At 44.3% G+C, this 16,929-nt stretch overlaps 1 protein-coding gene across 11 annotated transcripts in view; it reads left to right on the top strand.

The window, feature by feature from the left end:
* sema4ba (sema domain, immunoglobulin domain (Ig), transmembrane domain (TM) and short cytoplasmic domain, (semaphorin) 4Ba) overlaps positions 1–16,929 on the top strand; it is a 520,834-nt gene that overhangs the window by 437,318 nt on the left and 66,587 nt on the right. For all 11 annotated transcript variants that reach the window (XM_060923501.1, XM_060923496.1, XM_060923492.1 and 8 more), the window contains 2 exons: positions 2,631–2,747; positions 3,133–3,290. In XM_060923501.1, the coding sequence (XP_060779484.1) occupies positions 2,631–2,747; positions 3,133–3,290 (275 nt within the window). The remainder of the gene's footprint in view (positions 1–2,630; positions 2,748–3,132; positions 3,291–16,929) is intronic.

Below are 16,929 nucleotides of genomic sequence, written 5' to 3'. Positions count from 1 at the left end.
AGAACAATTGTGTGCTCACTTTGCAAGCACACTAATAATAATAAAACTAAAACTTAAGAACAATAGTGTGCTTTTGCAAGCACACTAATAAGAGAACACAATGCATACCAACACACTGAAGCAGCCATGTTGGTGACGCAATTATGCAAATGTATGTGGCCAGGTCAGGAAGGACAAGGCTGCATTTACAAAATAAAAACAACTTTATACTTTTCAGTGTTTGGCACAATTCAGTGTGAAAAAAAACAATATAGTATTTTCCTCTCATTCTGCACTTAACTTCCAGTCTCAAACTATGCAAGAAAATAAACTAAACAAACTAGGTGATGTGGACACCGGACAACAGTAGTGGCCATCTTTAAATAAAGAAAATTAAAAAATACAAAACCCAAATAACTTCATTTGTTAAGCTACACAGATCAAGACGTTTTCCAGTAAAATGCAATAACTCACTGGTAAATACACAGTACAGTCATGAGAAAACTTACAAACAATTTTACATCCCTTACAAATTTCTCAGAATAAAACAAACTCTCTCACTCCAGTGTGCAGCTTGCGCGCGCACACACACACCTGGACCTTAACAAGTCTTCTTTTGTCCCCTCTAGACCATCAAAAGCATATTAAAATATACACTGTAGTAAATCCCTGAAGTAAATCCCTCACATTCACACCTATGGTCAATTTAGAGCCAGCAATTAACTTAACCTGCATACTGAAGCGCGGCAGGCGGGAAGTGCTGTTCACACAGACTTTTTATTTTCAACGTTTTCCTTGCTTTTCAGCTTTTTACACACACGCGCTCTGGTTGGGAGAGATCTCCTCCCTTCGCTCTCTCCCTCCTTTTCTACTCTCTGCAGTTACTGCAAAGCGCACAGACACAACGTTAATTGGGAACAGGTGTACTGACTTTGCCACTCACCATATATATATATATATTATCTGTAGCCGCTTATCCTGTTCTACAGGGTCACAGGCAAGCTGGAGCCTGTCCCAGCTGACTATAGGCGAGAGGCGGGGTACACTCTGGACAAGTTGCCAGGTTATTGCAGGGCTAACACAGAGACAAACAACCATTCACATTCACACCTACGGTCAATTTAGAGCCACCAATTAACTTAACCTACATGTTTTTGGACCGTGGGGGAAAACCGGAGCACCCGGAGGAAACCCACGCAGACATGGGGAGAACATGCAAACTCCACACAAAGGCCATATATATAAATAAAAGAGAGATGTGTGTATCTAAAATTGTAATTGGTGTGTATATTTTCATTCTTTTTAATGCCACTGTTTTTTTCACATGCAATTAACGCATGCAGGTTACACACACACTACCGTTCAAAAGTTTGGGGTCACTTTGAAATTTTTTTGAAAGAAATGCACTGTTCTTTTCAATGACGATCACTTTAAACTAATCAGAAATGCACTCTATACATTGCTAATGTGGTAAATGACTATTCCAGCTGCAAATGTTTGGTTTTTGGTGCAATATCTACATAGGTGTACATAGATGTATAGAGGCCCATTTCCAGCAACTATCACTCCAGTGTTCTAATGGTACAATGTGTTTGCTCATTGCCTCAGAAGGCTAATGGATGATTAGAAAACCCTTGTACAATCATGTTAGCACAGCTGAAAACAGTTTAGCTCTTTAGAGAAGCTGACCTTCCTTTGAGCAGATTGAGTTTCTGGAGCATCACATTTGTGGGGTCGATTAAATGCTCAAGATGGCCAGAAAAATGTCTTGACTATATTTTCTATTAATTTTACAACTTATGGTGGTAAATAAAAGTGACTTTTCATGGAAAACACAAAATTGTCTGGGTGACCCCAAACTTTTGAACGGTAGTGTGTGTGTGTGTGTGTGTGTGTGTATGTATGTATGTGTATGTGTGTGTGTGTGTGTATATATATATATATATATATGAGTGATTCCACGCTTATGGGTAGTGAAATGGGGACATTAACTTATTCACCTAAAACCATTTCTTTTTTTACCATCAGGTCACAAAACATGTAATCTTTAATGAATGATATGTTAAAAGATAACTTTAATTTTCTGAGATGTAATAAAAACATATTTATATGCCAAAGTCAAGCCTATGAGTTCCAAAATGATGTCTGTTACATTACTTCTGTTACGACTGTCCATCTCGCGTCTGTTACAAATTAATTACAATCTAGCTATATACCATGTTAATCTTATTGAAAGAATGTGTATGTTTATTCTACTACACATGTTTATTAATTATATTTGCTAAAACATCACCTTCCTATGTTTCAAAAAGTAATTCTACATTGTTAAAATTGAGAATATATATGTCCACAACACTTCTGTTACGTTCTGACTTTGGCATATAAATATGTTTTTATTACATCTCAGAAAATTAAAGTTATCTTTTAACATATCATTCATTAACGATTACATGTTTTGTGACCTGATGGTAAAAAAAAGAAATGGTTTTAGGTGAATTTTTAAAAATAAGTTCATGTCCCCATTTCAGTACCCATAAGCGTGGAATCACTCTCATATATATATATATATATATATATATATATATATATATATATGAGAGAGAGAATTGTTTGTGTGTATCTAAAATTGTAATTCATCTGTTTGTCTGCAGGTGGAGATTTGTATGCTGCTACAGTCAGTAATTTTCAAGGAAATGAGCCTATCATCTATAAAAGCCTTGGGCAAGGCACTACCTTAAAGACAGAAAACTCATTGAACTGGCTACAAGGTAAGAGCAAGGAGTCTTACTGCTCACTGTAAATTTATATCTAATAAAAACCAGAATGAAATCAATGGCTTATGAACGCCTTACAAACTGATTCCTTGGGTTCTCTCAAACAAAAAAGCCTCAAGAACCATTTAACTTTCCTAATAATATTGTATCAAACTAATTCTGCATTTATATCTGGTAGTTCATTTTCATGAACTACCAGTTCAATTATTATTATTATATAATTGTTTGGTCCCAATAATTCTTGAGGATACTGTACATAAGCAAGCATTCAGTATAAATTTTTTATCATCAGTAAAAATAATCAGCAGAGCTGTTGTTTACGATATCAAAATAATATTTGGGTTTCTTACACTAATACCTGGATTTGTTCTTTCCACAGACCCAGCTTTTGTAGGCTCTGCCTTCATCCAGGAGAGCCTCCCAAAAGGCAATGCAGTGGGTGATGATGACAAAATTTACTTCTTCTTCAGTGAAACAGGAAAAGAGTTTGATTTCTTTGAAACCACCATTGTTTCACGTATCGCTCGTGTGTGTAAGGTGAGAAATGCTTTGTTGGAGTCAGTGTTTGTATGGGGGATGTTTACCCCCTTGGCAATGCACCACATGCACAGACACAAGCAAACACATACTCACTAACTACACTAATGCTGCATTTGACGACAGGTCATAACTCGTAGACCTCCACCTTGGAAAAAACAAAGAAAATGCCCCTCAATTCAGACTTCCTACTCTGGAACTCATTGTGTTCTTCTCAATTCAGAGTTCAGTTAGTGATTTAAAATCAGTATGCCTGTGCACAGCATCACAGCAGTCAACAAAATGGCACCTTTCAAGCAAGACAGCCTTTCGATTTCATAAAATCGGTGAAATTTAGTCCCCTCTGAAGTTTGGTCATTGTGATATGTTTATTTCTGTAATATCTCACAAAATATCAGGCCATTCTGTGGCTGGATGTTATTTAAGTTGAGGGTATTCCTTAGCAAAAAATGTGCAAGAAATCACTCGCTTCGCGCAGTCAAGCAGACAAAGTCCATACATTGACAGTTACATCACTCTATTGCTAAACGAACAGCTGATCACACCGAGGTGCTCACTGCTGATATTTATTAGTTTCGTCCAGCGTTTCCTTTCCTTCACAATATAACGTCTTTTCTTCTCGCTTTCTGTTACTGTAGTCGGTCTTTCACGTTTCATTCACACATTTTCTTCTCCTGTTTCAAATTTGTATCCCACAATGCCTTGTGCAAATGGGGAAAGCCCACCATGTGATGCATGATCTTGAATTAGGTCACGTTGAAGCAGGAAAAAATAGCGTAGAATTTAGGACCATGTGGCCCTAAATTCATTAATTGTTCTCTTTAAAAAAAAAAAACTCATAAAATTGGAAGTCTGTGATTCGAATTCAGTCCACTAAACAAAAATAATTGGGAGTCAGGGAAAATTATTTTTATAACCTACACTTTAAAAATCTGAAAGGCAGTCTACCTTTCAATGAATTATATTTATTTAAATTAAGTATTTGCTGGACATTAATTAACATGCAGCCATATTTGCTTGTTAAATTTACAACATTGAATACAGTTGGCTGTTGTAAGGAGGGAAATATACATCACTCTGTGGCTAGCTGGCTAGCTTGTTGCTAACAAAAGACAAAGATGGAGCATCCAATTTTTTTCTCATAGCTTCACTGCATACAGTCAAAAATGATGTAATGACAAAATGCAGCTTTCCACTTCTGATGCAAGTCGAATGCAGCATAAACCCCCTCAGTTTCCCACGCCCCCTTATTACCCCTTATTATAAATACATAAGCATACATTTATATCTTGCACATATAAAATATATAATTAATACATATATCATAGGGCGGCACGGTGGTGTAGTGGTTAGCGCTGTCGCCTCACAGCAAGAAGGTCCTGGGTTCGAGCCCCGGGGCCGGCGAGGGCCTTTCTGTGTGGAGTTTGCATGTTCTCCCCGTGTCCGCGTGGGTTTCCTCCGGGTGTTCCGGTTTCCCCCACAGTCCAAAGACATGCAGGTTAGGTTAACCAGTGACTCTAAATTGACCGTAGGTGTGAATGTGAGTATGAATGGTTGTCTGTGTCTATGTGTCAGCCCTGTGATGACCTGGCGACTTGTCCAGGGTGTACCCCGCCTTTCGCCCGTAGTCAGCTGGGATAGGCTCCAGCTTGCCTGCGACCCTGTAGAAGGATAAAGCGGCTAGAGATAATGAGATGAGATGAGACATATATCATATATATATTTTCATTACATAAGCAGACTCCTCTCATTAAGTGTATATCCAGATCTTAAATAGTTGGAAGAATCTTCCAGTTCCTGCCTGCCACTGCTTAGCCATTGCTGTTTTTCTCAAGCAAACAAACAGTTTCCTAGTATGCTATTAACCCTGCAGTTTTGGCTCATGTAAAACAAATTTCTCAGGTATTCTCATAAGATAAATATATATATTATGAGAATATTTTACATATATAATATTTTTTTCAAGATATAGCGGAAAATACTTTTTCAGAGGGAGTGTGGGCTTATTTAAGTTGAAATGTTTTTCATAGCACATAATATAAACAATAATTTATGAGTAGCCTACAACCCCAATTCCAAAAAAGTTGGGACACTGTGTAAAATATATTTTACATTTTTACAGGTATAAAAAGAGCATCTTAGAGAGGCTGAGTCTCTCAGAAGTAAAGATGGGCAGAAGTTCACCAGTCTGTGAAAGACTGTGTCTACTAATTGTGGAATAATGTTCCTCAATGTAAAATTGTGAAGACTTTCAATATCTCATTATCTACAGTATATAATATAATCAAAAGATTCGGAGAATCTGACGAAATCTCTGCGCAAGGGACAAGGCCAAAAATCAATACTGGATGCCCGTGATCTTTGGGCCCTCAGGCAGCACTGCATTAAAAGCAGACATGATTCTGTAATGGAAATCACTGAATGGGCTCAAGAACATTTCCAGAAATCACTGTCTGTGAACACAGTTCACCGTGCCATCCACAAATGCAGGTTCTAGCGCTAGTATGCAAGGAAGAAGCTATATGTGAACATGATCCAGAAACACCGCTGTCTTCTCTGGGCCAAAACTCATTTAAAATGGACTGAGGCTAAGTGGAAAACCGTTCTGTGGTCAGACGAATCAAAATTTGAAATTTGTTTTGGAAACCATGAACGCTACTTCCACCGGTCTAAAGAGGAGAGGAGACCATCCAGCTTGTTATCAGTGCACAGTTCAAAAGCCAGCATCTGTGATGGTATGAGGGTGCATTAGTGCATAGGACATGAGTAGCTTGTACATTTGGGAAGGCATCTGAATGATAGATACACGTTTCAGAGCAACATGCTGCCATCCAGACAAAATCTTTTTTTAGGAAAGGCCTTCCTTCTTTCAGCAAGACAATGCCAAACCGCTTTCTGCACATATTAAAACCTTATGGTTCCATAGTAAAAGAGTCTGGGTGCTAAACTGGTCTGCCTGCAGTTCAGACCTGTCTCCCATTTAAAACATTTGGTGCATTATGAAGTAAAAATTTGACAGAGGAGACCCCAATCAGTTGAGCAACTGAAATTGTATATCAGGTAAGAATGGGACAACATTTCTCTTTCAAAAGTACAGCAATTGGTCTCCTCAGTTGCCAGGTGTTTATGGACTATTGTTAAAAGAAGAGGAGATGCTACACAGTGGTAAACATGCCCCTGTCCCAACTTTTTTGAGACGTGTTGCTGCCATGAAATTTAAAATGACCTTATTTCTTTCTTAAAATGGTACATTTTCTCAGTTTAAACATGTGATATGTTGTCTATGTTCTATTGTGAAAAATATATGGGTTTATGAGATTTGCAAATCATTGCATTCTGTTTTTATTTACATTTTATACAGCATCCCAACTCTTTTAGAATTAGGGTTGTATAATATTCTCATCTCATCTCATTATCTCTAGCCACTTTATCCTTCTACAGGGTCGCAGGCAAGCTGGAGCCTATCCCAGCTGACTACGGGCGAAAGGCGGGGTACACCCTGGACAAGTCGCCAGGTCATCACAGGGCTGACACATAGACACAGACAACCATTCACACTCACATTCACACCTACAGTCAATTTAGAGTCACCAGTTAACCTAACCTGCATGTCTTTGGACTGTGGGGGAACCAGAGCACCCGGAGGAAACCCACGCAGACACGGGGAGAACATGCAAACTCCACACAGAAAGGCCCTCGCCAGCCCCGGGGCTCGAACCCAGGACCTTCTTGCTGTGAGGCGACAGCTCTAACCACTACACCACCGTGCCACCTGTATAATATTCTATTTACACTAATGATATTGGAAAATATAAAAATATTGGACTATTGTGAAAGTTTATTTTCCATCAGTTATTTAAGAAAGTGAAAATTTAATATATTCTTCACTTACTAAATGTAAACTAAAATGTTTCAAGCATTTTTCTCTGGTTTGAGCTGCCAGGAAAGATACATCAACTCACAGCAACTCTTTACAACCACGATGAGCATGGTTGTAAGCATGTGATCTACAGTGGTGTGAAAAAGTGTTTGCCCCTTTCCTGATTTCTTATTTTTTTGCATGTTTGTCACACTTAAATGTTTCAGATTATCAAACAAATTTAAATATTCGACAAAGATAACACAAGTAAACACAAAATGCAGTTTTTAAATGAAGGTTTTTATTATTAAGGGAAAAAAAAATCCAAACCTACATGACCCTGTGTGAAATAGTGATTGCCCCCTAAATCTAATAACTGGTTGGGCCACCCTTAACAGCAATAACTGCAATCAAGCATTTGCGATAACTGGCAATGAGTCTTTTATTGCGCTGTGGAGGAATTTTGGCCCACTCATCTTTGCAGAATTGTTGTAATTCAGCCACATTGGAGGGTTTTCGAGCATGAACCGCCTTTTTAAGGTCATGCCACAGCATCTCAATCGGGTTCAGGTCCGGACTTTGACTAGGCCACTCCAAAGTCTTCATTTTGTTTTTCTTAAGCCATTCAGAGGTGGACTTCCTGGTGTGTTTGGATCATTGTCCTGCTGCAGAACCCAAGTTGCGCTTCAGCTTGAGGCCACGAACAGATGGCCGGACATTCTCCTTCAGGATTTTTTGGTAGACAGCAGAATTCATGGTTCCATTTACCAGACCCTCCAGGATTTCGCGATGTTGCGATTTGCAACTTCAGCGCAAATTCAACCAATCCCCGCAAATTCAGGGCAGTGTTGCAATTATATCCAATCACTGCAACTTTCCCGCAAATTTGACCAATCGTTGGCGTTGTCTTGAGGTGACGTCGACAAACTACCTTCTGCCTTACTTCCATGTATACGTTCAAGAGAAGCAGCATGTGCGAGTCAGTGTTTACCTGTATATAGACTTAAATTCTGTTACTGAAAGTGTTTTGTTTACAGTGAAGGACTGTGTGCACTTTATTTTTTTTACTTAATGCAAGAAATTAATGGATGCCAACATTTTTGCCAAAATGGTATTTTATTTTCCATTGTTTAGGCAGCTTCAGCATCATACTGTGAGATTCTGTTCAAATTGTTTTTTTTTCCTTCTATGAAGCCTGAGCCATTTATTTTATTAGTTTATAATTATTGTTTAATTTAGTCTTCAGGAGAGACTGCCTGCACACAGTACTAGTATTAATAGTTTTTTTTTTCTTACGTGAAAGCTGAGGCATTTATATTATATTTTAAGGTAAATTCATGTTGTGCTCTGAGGTTCTATGCACTTTAACTTTTGAACCAACGGGTGCATTTGGATAAGTAAAGCCTATTTTTCTGCATTTTTGTAGTCCTGGTAAAGTTGTTTATAGGACCATTTCTCAGTGTCTGTTTTTTTTTTAATCAATAGTTTTTCAGTAATAACTTAATATTTAACATATCACTCAATTTTAATCACAAAAAGAGAAAATCGCAACAATTTCTCGCAACTTTCACTTCCTCCCGCAATGTAATCGCAACAAAAACCTAAAAAACACTGCAACTTTCATCGCAATTTTTTGGAAACCCCCCCGCAACATCAGACATTTTAGCCCGCAACAATCACAAAAAAGGCCCGCAAAATCCTGGGGGGACTGATTTACTACAGCAAATCTTCCAGGTCCTGAAGCAGCAAAACAGCCCCAGACCATCACACTGTCACCACCATATTTTACTGTTGATATGATGTTCCTTTTCTGAAATGCTGTTCCTTTTACGCCAGATGTAATGGGACATACGCCTTCCAAAAAGTTCAACTTTTGTCTCACCAGTCCGCAGAGTATTTTCCCAAAAATCTTGAGGCTCATCCAGATGTTTTCTGACAAAACTGAGAAGCCTTTGTTCTTTTTGCTCTGCAGTGGTTTTCGTCTTGGAACTCTGTCATGCAGGCCATTTTTGCCCAGTCTCTTTCTTATGGTGGAGTCATGAACACTGACCTTAACTGAGGCAAGTGAGGCCTGCAGTTCTTTGGATGTTGTTGTGGGGTCTTTTGTGACCTCTTGGATGAGTTGTCGCTGCACTCTTGGGGTAATTTTGGTCGGCCAGCCACTCCTGGGAAGGTTTACCACTGTTCCATGTTGTCGCCATTTGTGGATAATGGCTCTCACTGTGGTTCGCTGGAGTCCCAAAGCTTTAGAAATGGCTTTATAACCTATTCCCGACTGATAGGTCTCAATTACTTTGTTTCTCATTTGTTCCTGAATTTCTTTGGATCACAGCATGATGTCTAGCTTTTGAGGATCTTTTGGTCTACTTCACTTTGTCAGGCAGGTCCGATTTAAGTGATTTCTTAATTGAGAACAGGTGTGACAGTAATCAGGCCTGGGTGTGGCTAGAGAAATTGAACTCAGCTTTCCAAATATATGATAAAGCACAGTTAATTTATGTTTTAACGGGGGGGGGGGATCACTTTTTCACACAGGGTCATGTAGGTTTGGATTTTTTTCCCTTAATAATAAAAACCTTCATTTAAAAACTGCATTTTGTGTTTACTTGTGTTATCTTTGTCGAATATTTAAATTTGTTTGATGATCTGAAACATTTAAGTGTGACACATGCAAAAAAAAAAGAAATCAGGAAGGGGCAAACACTTTTTCACACTACTGTGTGTGCGCGCACACACACACACACACACACACACACACACACAAAGTTCTCTTGCAACAGAGGATAGTCACATAACCTGTTGTGCATTCAAGGAAGTTCCAATTGAGAATTTACAATGCATATGACACCAAACATAATGTAAGTTGCGATGGTAACTATGGATCTGTGAGACCGAGGGATGACCGTCACTACGGTCTAAAAAAGGAATGATCACCTTCGTTCTGCCTATCACCGAGACCATATGTCAACAAAGTCATGTCCATGACCTCCAGAAGCAGAACAACTTGCATTATAAATAGCAGAGGTTGCTCCCGGTTCAGTCTCCTACCTTGAGCGCCTCAGGATGGTCCGAGCGACAAGGATAGTGACGGTCATCCCTCGGTTTCACAGATCCATAGTTACCTTCGTAACTTACGATTTGTTTCGACCTCGCTCTGACTGTCACTACGGTCTAAAAAAGGGATGACACATACCAAAAGAGTCACGAGGAATCCAGAATTAATCATTAGAACCTCGCTTGGTCATGGACATGAGGGCGGCGGCGCCAACCGGAGCTGGGCGAGTTACGTCCACCCTGTAAAATCTGGTAAAATGCATGGCGTAGCCTAGGGCTGTGCGATATATCGAATATACTCGATATATCACGAAAACTCTGTGTGCGATACATAAAATTATTATATCGTAACTATCGAGTATTTATTTTATGGTCATCTTCCGACTTGTGTTTGTTTAAAACCTTTTCCGGTGGTTTTCTCTCTGTCCCTCAGGCAGTAACGTGAGAGGCTGCCTAAGGGTAAAGAAAACAATAACGTCACGCACTCGCCAACCAATCCCGGGCGACATCTCGGTGCTGAAAGGAACTTCCGGGAAGATTTTCTAGTTTCGGTTGTGTTGCCAGATTAGGCGGTTTTAAGTGCATTTTGGCAGGTTTTGAACATATTTTGAGCTGGAAAACGTTAGCAGTATCTGGCAACACTGCCGGCGGGAAGATTTCCTGGTTCCAGTTTACAGTGCTGACTTAGTTCGTGCAATCGCTGGTGCTGCATAGGCTACCGTGTAAGCTCTGGCAATTTCAGCGACAAATTACTTTCTAAAAGAACTAGTAAGGGGTCAGTCAACTGGCATTTTTTGGATATCACGAGGAGGACGTGGAACAGCAAATGCCAGTTTGTAAAGAGTGCAAAAAAAAAAAAACACCTGTCATCACGAAAGGCAGCAGCACTACAAATACCGTATGTTCCATCACCTGAAACTCACCCGGTACAGTATGAAGAGTCTCTTAAACTCCGAACTACTTGCCCACGAGCTAAAACCCCCCACAAGCTAAACAAACGACCATAGCGGCCTCGTTCTCCAAAGCCACCCCATATGAGAAAACAAGTCAGAGATGGAGAGCTATAACGGATGCGATCACTAACGTCATTGCCAAAGACATGATCCCAATTAGTATAGTGGAAAAACCAGGCTTCCAAAAATTACTAAACATACTCGATCCCAAACATGAGTTGCCTGGTCGCAGACATTTTACAGAGAAGGGAATACCGGAATTATACACATCTGAGAGGCAGAGCCAGAAAACATTCAGTTCAAAAGTGTGCAAAGAGAAAAATGATGTTTTGCAGATCTCTCTCTTCTCTCCCTCAGTCTCTCTCTCTATTGTGAATGTTCCAGTGATTCTCAGTAGTCAGGTTAATAGCTTGGAGATCTATTTTTTTTAAATAATTTAATGAAAGAGCACTTTTCTTATTTAGGCTAATGTCTTTCTCAGTGTTGAGTTTGCACTTTATTCATTTGAGCTCTGAGCAGCTCTGTATTGTCTTGCCCCTTTGTTGCAATTTTCAAGGTTGTTTTTGCAGTTTGTGCCACATCTTTGTTGAATAAAAATAGTCTTATTTCAACTCAATTGTGATTAATCACTAACATGAAAATTTAAAATGTGTTGTTGAAAACCACCTGTAAAGTTAACCAAGAATGTTATTTAATCTGCAGGGATTGTAGTGAAAACAGTAAAGAGTAAAAGTTAGATTTCATGGGGTCCTTTAGAGGAGATTTAAATATATCGAGATACATATCGTATATCGTGAAATGGAGAAAGTGTATTGGGATATTCATTTTTTCCCATATCGCACAGCCCTAGCGTAGCCCATGAAGCTGCTGCACAGATCTTGCCTGCTGTCGCACCCCTAAGGGCAGCCCAAGACGTAGCTACACTTCTGGTAGAGTGAGCCCTCGTACCCGAAGGGACCGGTATCCCCTGAGCCCTGTAAGCATGGGAAATAACCTCCACCAGCCAATGAGACAGCCTCTGTTTGGAAAGCGTCAGCCCACGCTTCACTGCCCCATAACAGACAAAAAGTTGAGTGTGTTCTCCTCAATGACTGTGTACGGGCCAGATAAGCCCTCAAGGCCCTCACTGGGCACAAAGTGAGCAACTTGTCCTGCTCCGCCTGCGAGGCAGAGGAAGGCTGGAATTGGGACACCTCCAGAACCTGGCTGATGGACTGCTGATTAAGAACCTTTGGCAGAAAAGCTGGATTTGGCCAAAGTGACATGCCAGTGCCTCCTGCCTGCCACCTTAGACAGTGGTCGCTAATGGAGAGAGCACACAGCTCTCCGACCCACTTTGCTGAACAGAGTGCCAAGAGAAAAGCAGTCTTAAGGGACAAAGATCACAAATCTGCGTCTGAAATAGGTTCATACGGACCTTCAGTGAGCGATGTTAAGACTGTGGGCAGATCCCGGCTCGGCGCCCGCAAGGTGCGACCTGGACACAACCAGCGGGCTCCCTTCAAGAACTGGCCAATCAAAGGATGCCTACCCAGGGGTCTGTTGTCTGCGCCCTGGTGAAAGGCTGAAATAGCCGAAACATAGACCTTTATTGTACTGACTGCCTTGCTTTGATCCAAATGGGACTGCAAGAAGCGTAAAACATGTGGCACAGGGCAAGCTGCTGGCTCAAGACCCATGCCGGCACACCAATCTGAAAAGATCCTCCATCTGAGTGCATAGCAAGCTCTAGTAGATGGAGCCCTGGCGTTATTGAGTGTCTCTTGAACAGACTCTTCTAGCTGTTCAGTGATGGACTCTGCAGGGGCCAAACCCATAGACATAGGGCACCTGGGTTTGGATACCAGATCCGGCCGTCCGCCTGTGACAGAAGATCTGCTCTGCATGGTAACTGCCATGGCTGCCCCATGAGGGAGTACCATTCCGGGCAGTGTGTTGTCTCTGCTGATGCAAAGAGATCCACTTGTGCAACACCGTACTGCATCCAGATCTGGCCGATGACGTCCGTGTTCAGTCTCCATTCTCCCGGGAGTGGCCCTGTCCTGGAGAGAATGTCGGCCGCTCTGTTCTCCACACTCGGGATGTGCACTGCCCTCCGTGAAGAGGGTTGTAGCCATGCCCATGTCAGCAACTCTTCCGCCACCTGGAGGCACCGCCGGGACCTCGTGCCCCCTTGGTGATTCACATGATACACCGCCAAGGTGCTGTCTGTTCTCACAAGAACATGTTAGTATTGCAACACCAGCAGGAATCTTCGAAGAGCGAGATGGATGGCCTTCAGTTCGAGGACGTTTATGTGCTCCAACATCCACGGGGGTTGCCTCCAAGGACATAGAGCTTGGATGCAAGCCCGAGACACACGCAGCCTCACCTGCCTGTCATCTTTTGGATGGAGATGGAAAGCGTTGAACCAGCACCGCAGGGGGCGTGCCCTCAGCAGGCCAAGAGGAATTATTGCTGCTGCCGCAGCCATCAAACCCAGCAACTTCTGGACTCTGTGAGCCGTAACAAGACTGCCCAAGCGGAAATACTTCAGCATTTCGATCAAGCTGTCCACTCTCCGTGGAGTGAGAGATGCAGTCATGCCAACTGAGTCGAGGAAGATGCCAAGGAATTCCACCTGTTGGCGGGGTTGCAGGTTAATCTTCTTGTGGTTGACCGTGAAGTCCAAGGATTGGATGTGGGCCAGAACTGTGTCTGTGTCGTGCACTACCTGCTCTCGGGAGGGGGTGCAGATGAGCCAATCGTCCAGGTAAGGTAGGATTTTCAGACCTCAAGCCTGGAGGGGGGGACAGCGCGGCTGACACCACTCGAGTAAAAACCCTTGGGGCCAGGTAAAGGCCAAAAGGAAGGACCTGGAACTGGAAGGCAAAGCGCAGGAAGGGCCTGTGTTCTGGGCAGATTGGGACGTGGAAATACGTGTCCTTTAGGTCCAGAGATGTGAACCACTCCCACTGCCAGATGGACTGTATCACCACTCTTGTGTGGACCATCTTGAAAGGCAGCATCTTGAGATATCGGTTCAAGGGCCTGAGGTTGAGAACAGGCCGATGACCGCCGTCTGTTTTGGGAACAATAAAATACTTGGAGTAGAACCCAGTGAGCTGTGCACTGGGCGGTACTTCTGAGATGGCCCCTTTTAGAAGTAACTCTTGAACCTCCTTGATGAGTACGGACATCAAAGCCGGGTCTTTTACGGATGTTACCCTGGCCCCTGAAAATGTAGGGGGTCGCCGTCGAAATTGCAATAGGTAGCTGCGAGCCACCGTAGCCATGACCCAAGGATCTGGCGCAATCCCCTCCCAGGAGGTCCGTGACAGCTGGGAAGGACAATCGACGGGCGACCCAAGACTCCTATGCAGGACCGCTGCCGTGGCCTGCACCCCTGCCTGTGCCCCGCTGCAGTCCTCTTCTTCCCCTGGGTCGGGGATTTGGGGCCGTACTTCGGTCGGGTGCACAAAATCACCAGTCCTGTGGGGCCATCGCGTCGTTGCCCGCCGGCGGAGTCCGGGTAGGCTGCCGCAGCCTATACCTACCCATAAGCACCTGGCTGGCAGTTGAAGCCGACTTACCGCACACACACTGGACAGCTTCCCTAGATGCCGCAGTGCGATCAAGTACCTTCTGGGATCCTGGGTGAAAGATGTGCCCAGGCGCCACGGGGAGGCTTAGCAGCTCCTGCTCGATGGCTTCCGGCAGGGAGGTTTGCGCCAGCCAAACCTGTCTGTGGCACAGCACCGCAGAGGCCATAGCGTCCCCCACATCTTGTGTCAGCTGGGAGTGGGAAGAAAGAGCTGCGTCCACCAGGGCCCTGGTGTCCTGATTGTCTGCGCTCAGTGTCTTCCATAGAGCTGCCAGGGTGATGGTTAGAGCGTTACCCATTCGGGCCGCTCGTGCCGATGCATTAAAAGAGCGAGTGGCCAGGCGGTCCGTCTTGGCGCACTCCTTACGAGGGCAACGTGGATTGGGGGATACGTGGGCAAGGCCCAGGGATGTTGATGTGGCCATTGATGGCTCAACTGGTGGCATGTCCCCCAGTCCAGTCTCAACTGGGTAACCAGCTGTCAGTTGGCGGCAGCCTGCATGAAACCGGGGGCCTTGCGACGCCTTACCCCATGTTGATTTGAGCATTGCTGTGTAATCATCCGCCACAGGTATAGGAGGTGGTGGGGTAGCGCGAGAGGCGCCCTCCCAAACTCCTCCCAAAGGAGCCGGGGCAGGTGCAGGCGCCTGAAGGCCCAGGACCTTGGCAGCACTCAGCACCCGTGACACCAGGGAGCTGACAGGGGGCCTCTTCCGTCCCTGTGGAGCCGTCAGCCGGCTCTGCAGAGCCAGAATGCAGGTCTCCCCCGAGGCCGTCCCTACCTGTTGTGTTGTCTGTCGCTGTGTGGGGAGCGTAGAGGGATAGCACATCCACATCGACCCGCCCATCCTCCTCACCATAGCTCTCAGGCCTGGATGAGAGTGTACCCCCCTGGCCTGGGGCAGGGAAGTAGATGACGAGCCCTGGTGACCTTCCAGCATGTCCATCCTCTGTGACAGAGCCTGGAGAACTGAGAGGCTCTAGAGCGACTCCGCGTTACCACTCTCCATCACCATAGCTGAGGCAGGGCGCTTAGCAGGTCTGGGCGCCTCTCTTTGGGCAGGCCTGTGGGGGGACTCCCGTTGCCAGTCACGTGAATGCTTGCATTTGTGCTCATGCCCATGCTTACTGGAGAGGGATGGCTGGTTGGGGGAGCGTCGCCTCTCTCTCCGGCTCTCGCGCACATGGCCACCCACCTGGCTGGACCGGCTCGGTCTTTCCCCCCGGAGAGGTTGCACGCCGTGCTGCAGGGGTTGTCCACATCCTCCAGCATGTGGGCAGCTCCAAGGCACATTGGACACTCCCTGTGCCCATCTCTGGAACTCCATTGAGGCCCTGCAAATCCTGCAGTAGTGGGAAGCCATCGTAGCCACACAGAGGCCTAGGCATTCTGAAGTCTGGAGTCCTCCTCGAGTAGTCCACCAAGGTATTATGGTGACCTGCACCAGCGCGCAAATGCACTTAGCAGGCGCACACTACCCCCACTGGCTGTGAACAGCGGTATAGGGTATGCCGCAGGATCACGATGGTGGCCCGCACCAGCGCACGAATGCACTTAGCGGGCACACACTAGCCCCACCAGCTGTGAACAGGGGTATAGAGCGTGGCAGAGGAGCACTGTCGCGGCCTGCACCTGAATCCACCTGATGGAAATAGAAAAAGCACAGCACACAGCATTATGATGGCTCGCACCAGCGCACGAATGCACTTAGCGGGCGCACAGTAGCCCCACCGGCTGTGAACAGCAGTATAGGGTATGCCACAGGATCATGATGGTGGCCCGGACCAGCGCACGAATGCACTTAGCGGGCACACACTAGCCCCACCAGCTGCAATCAGGGGTATAGGGCATGGCAGAGGAGGCATCGCAGAGGAGCACTGTCATGGTCTGCACCTGAATGCACCTCATGGAAACAGGAAAAACACAGCACACAGTATTATGATGGCCCGCACCAGCGCACGAATGCACAGTAGCCTCACCAGCTGCAGACAGGGGTATAGGGTGTGGCAGGGAAATACTGCCGAGGCCTGCACAGCATGCAAACGCATCTAGCAGGCTACACCAGTGAACAACAACAAAAAAAGGCACAACACAATAGCAGGTGCACACCAAAACACAGCATGAAACTCAAATAACAAATCCACTTACCGTGGCGATATAGGACAATTCAAACAAATATAGCGCTACCG

Source organism: Neoarius graeffei, chromosome 6 (genome assembly GCF_027579695.1).
Source record: "Neoarius graeffei isolate fNeoGra1 chromosome 6, fNeoGra1.pri, whole genome shotgun sequence".
Taxonomy (NCBI): domain Eukaryota; kingdom Metazoa; phylum Chordata; class Actinopteri; order Siluriformes; family Ariidae; genus Neoarius; species Neoarius graeffei.
The sequence above is the reverse complement of the archived record's forward strand: the minus strand, read 5'-3'. Positions and strand labels throughout refer to the sequence as shown.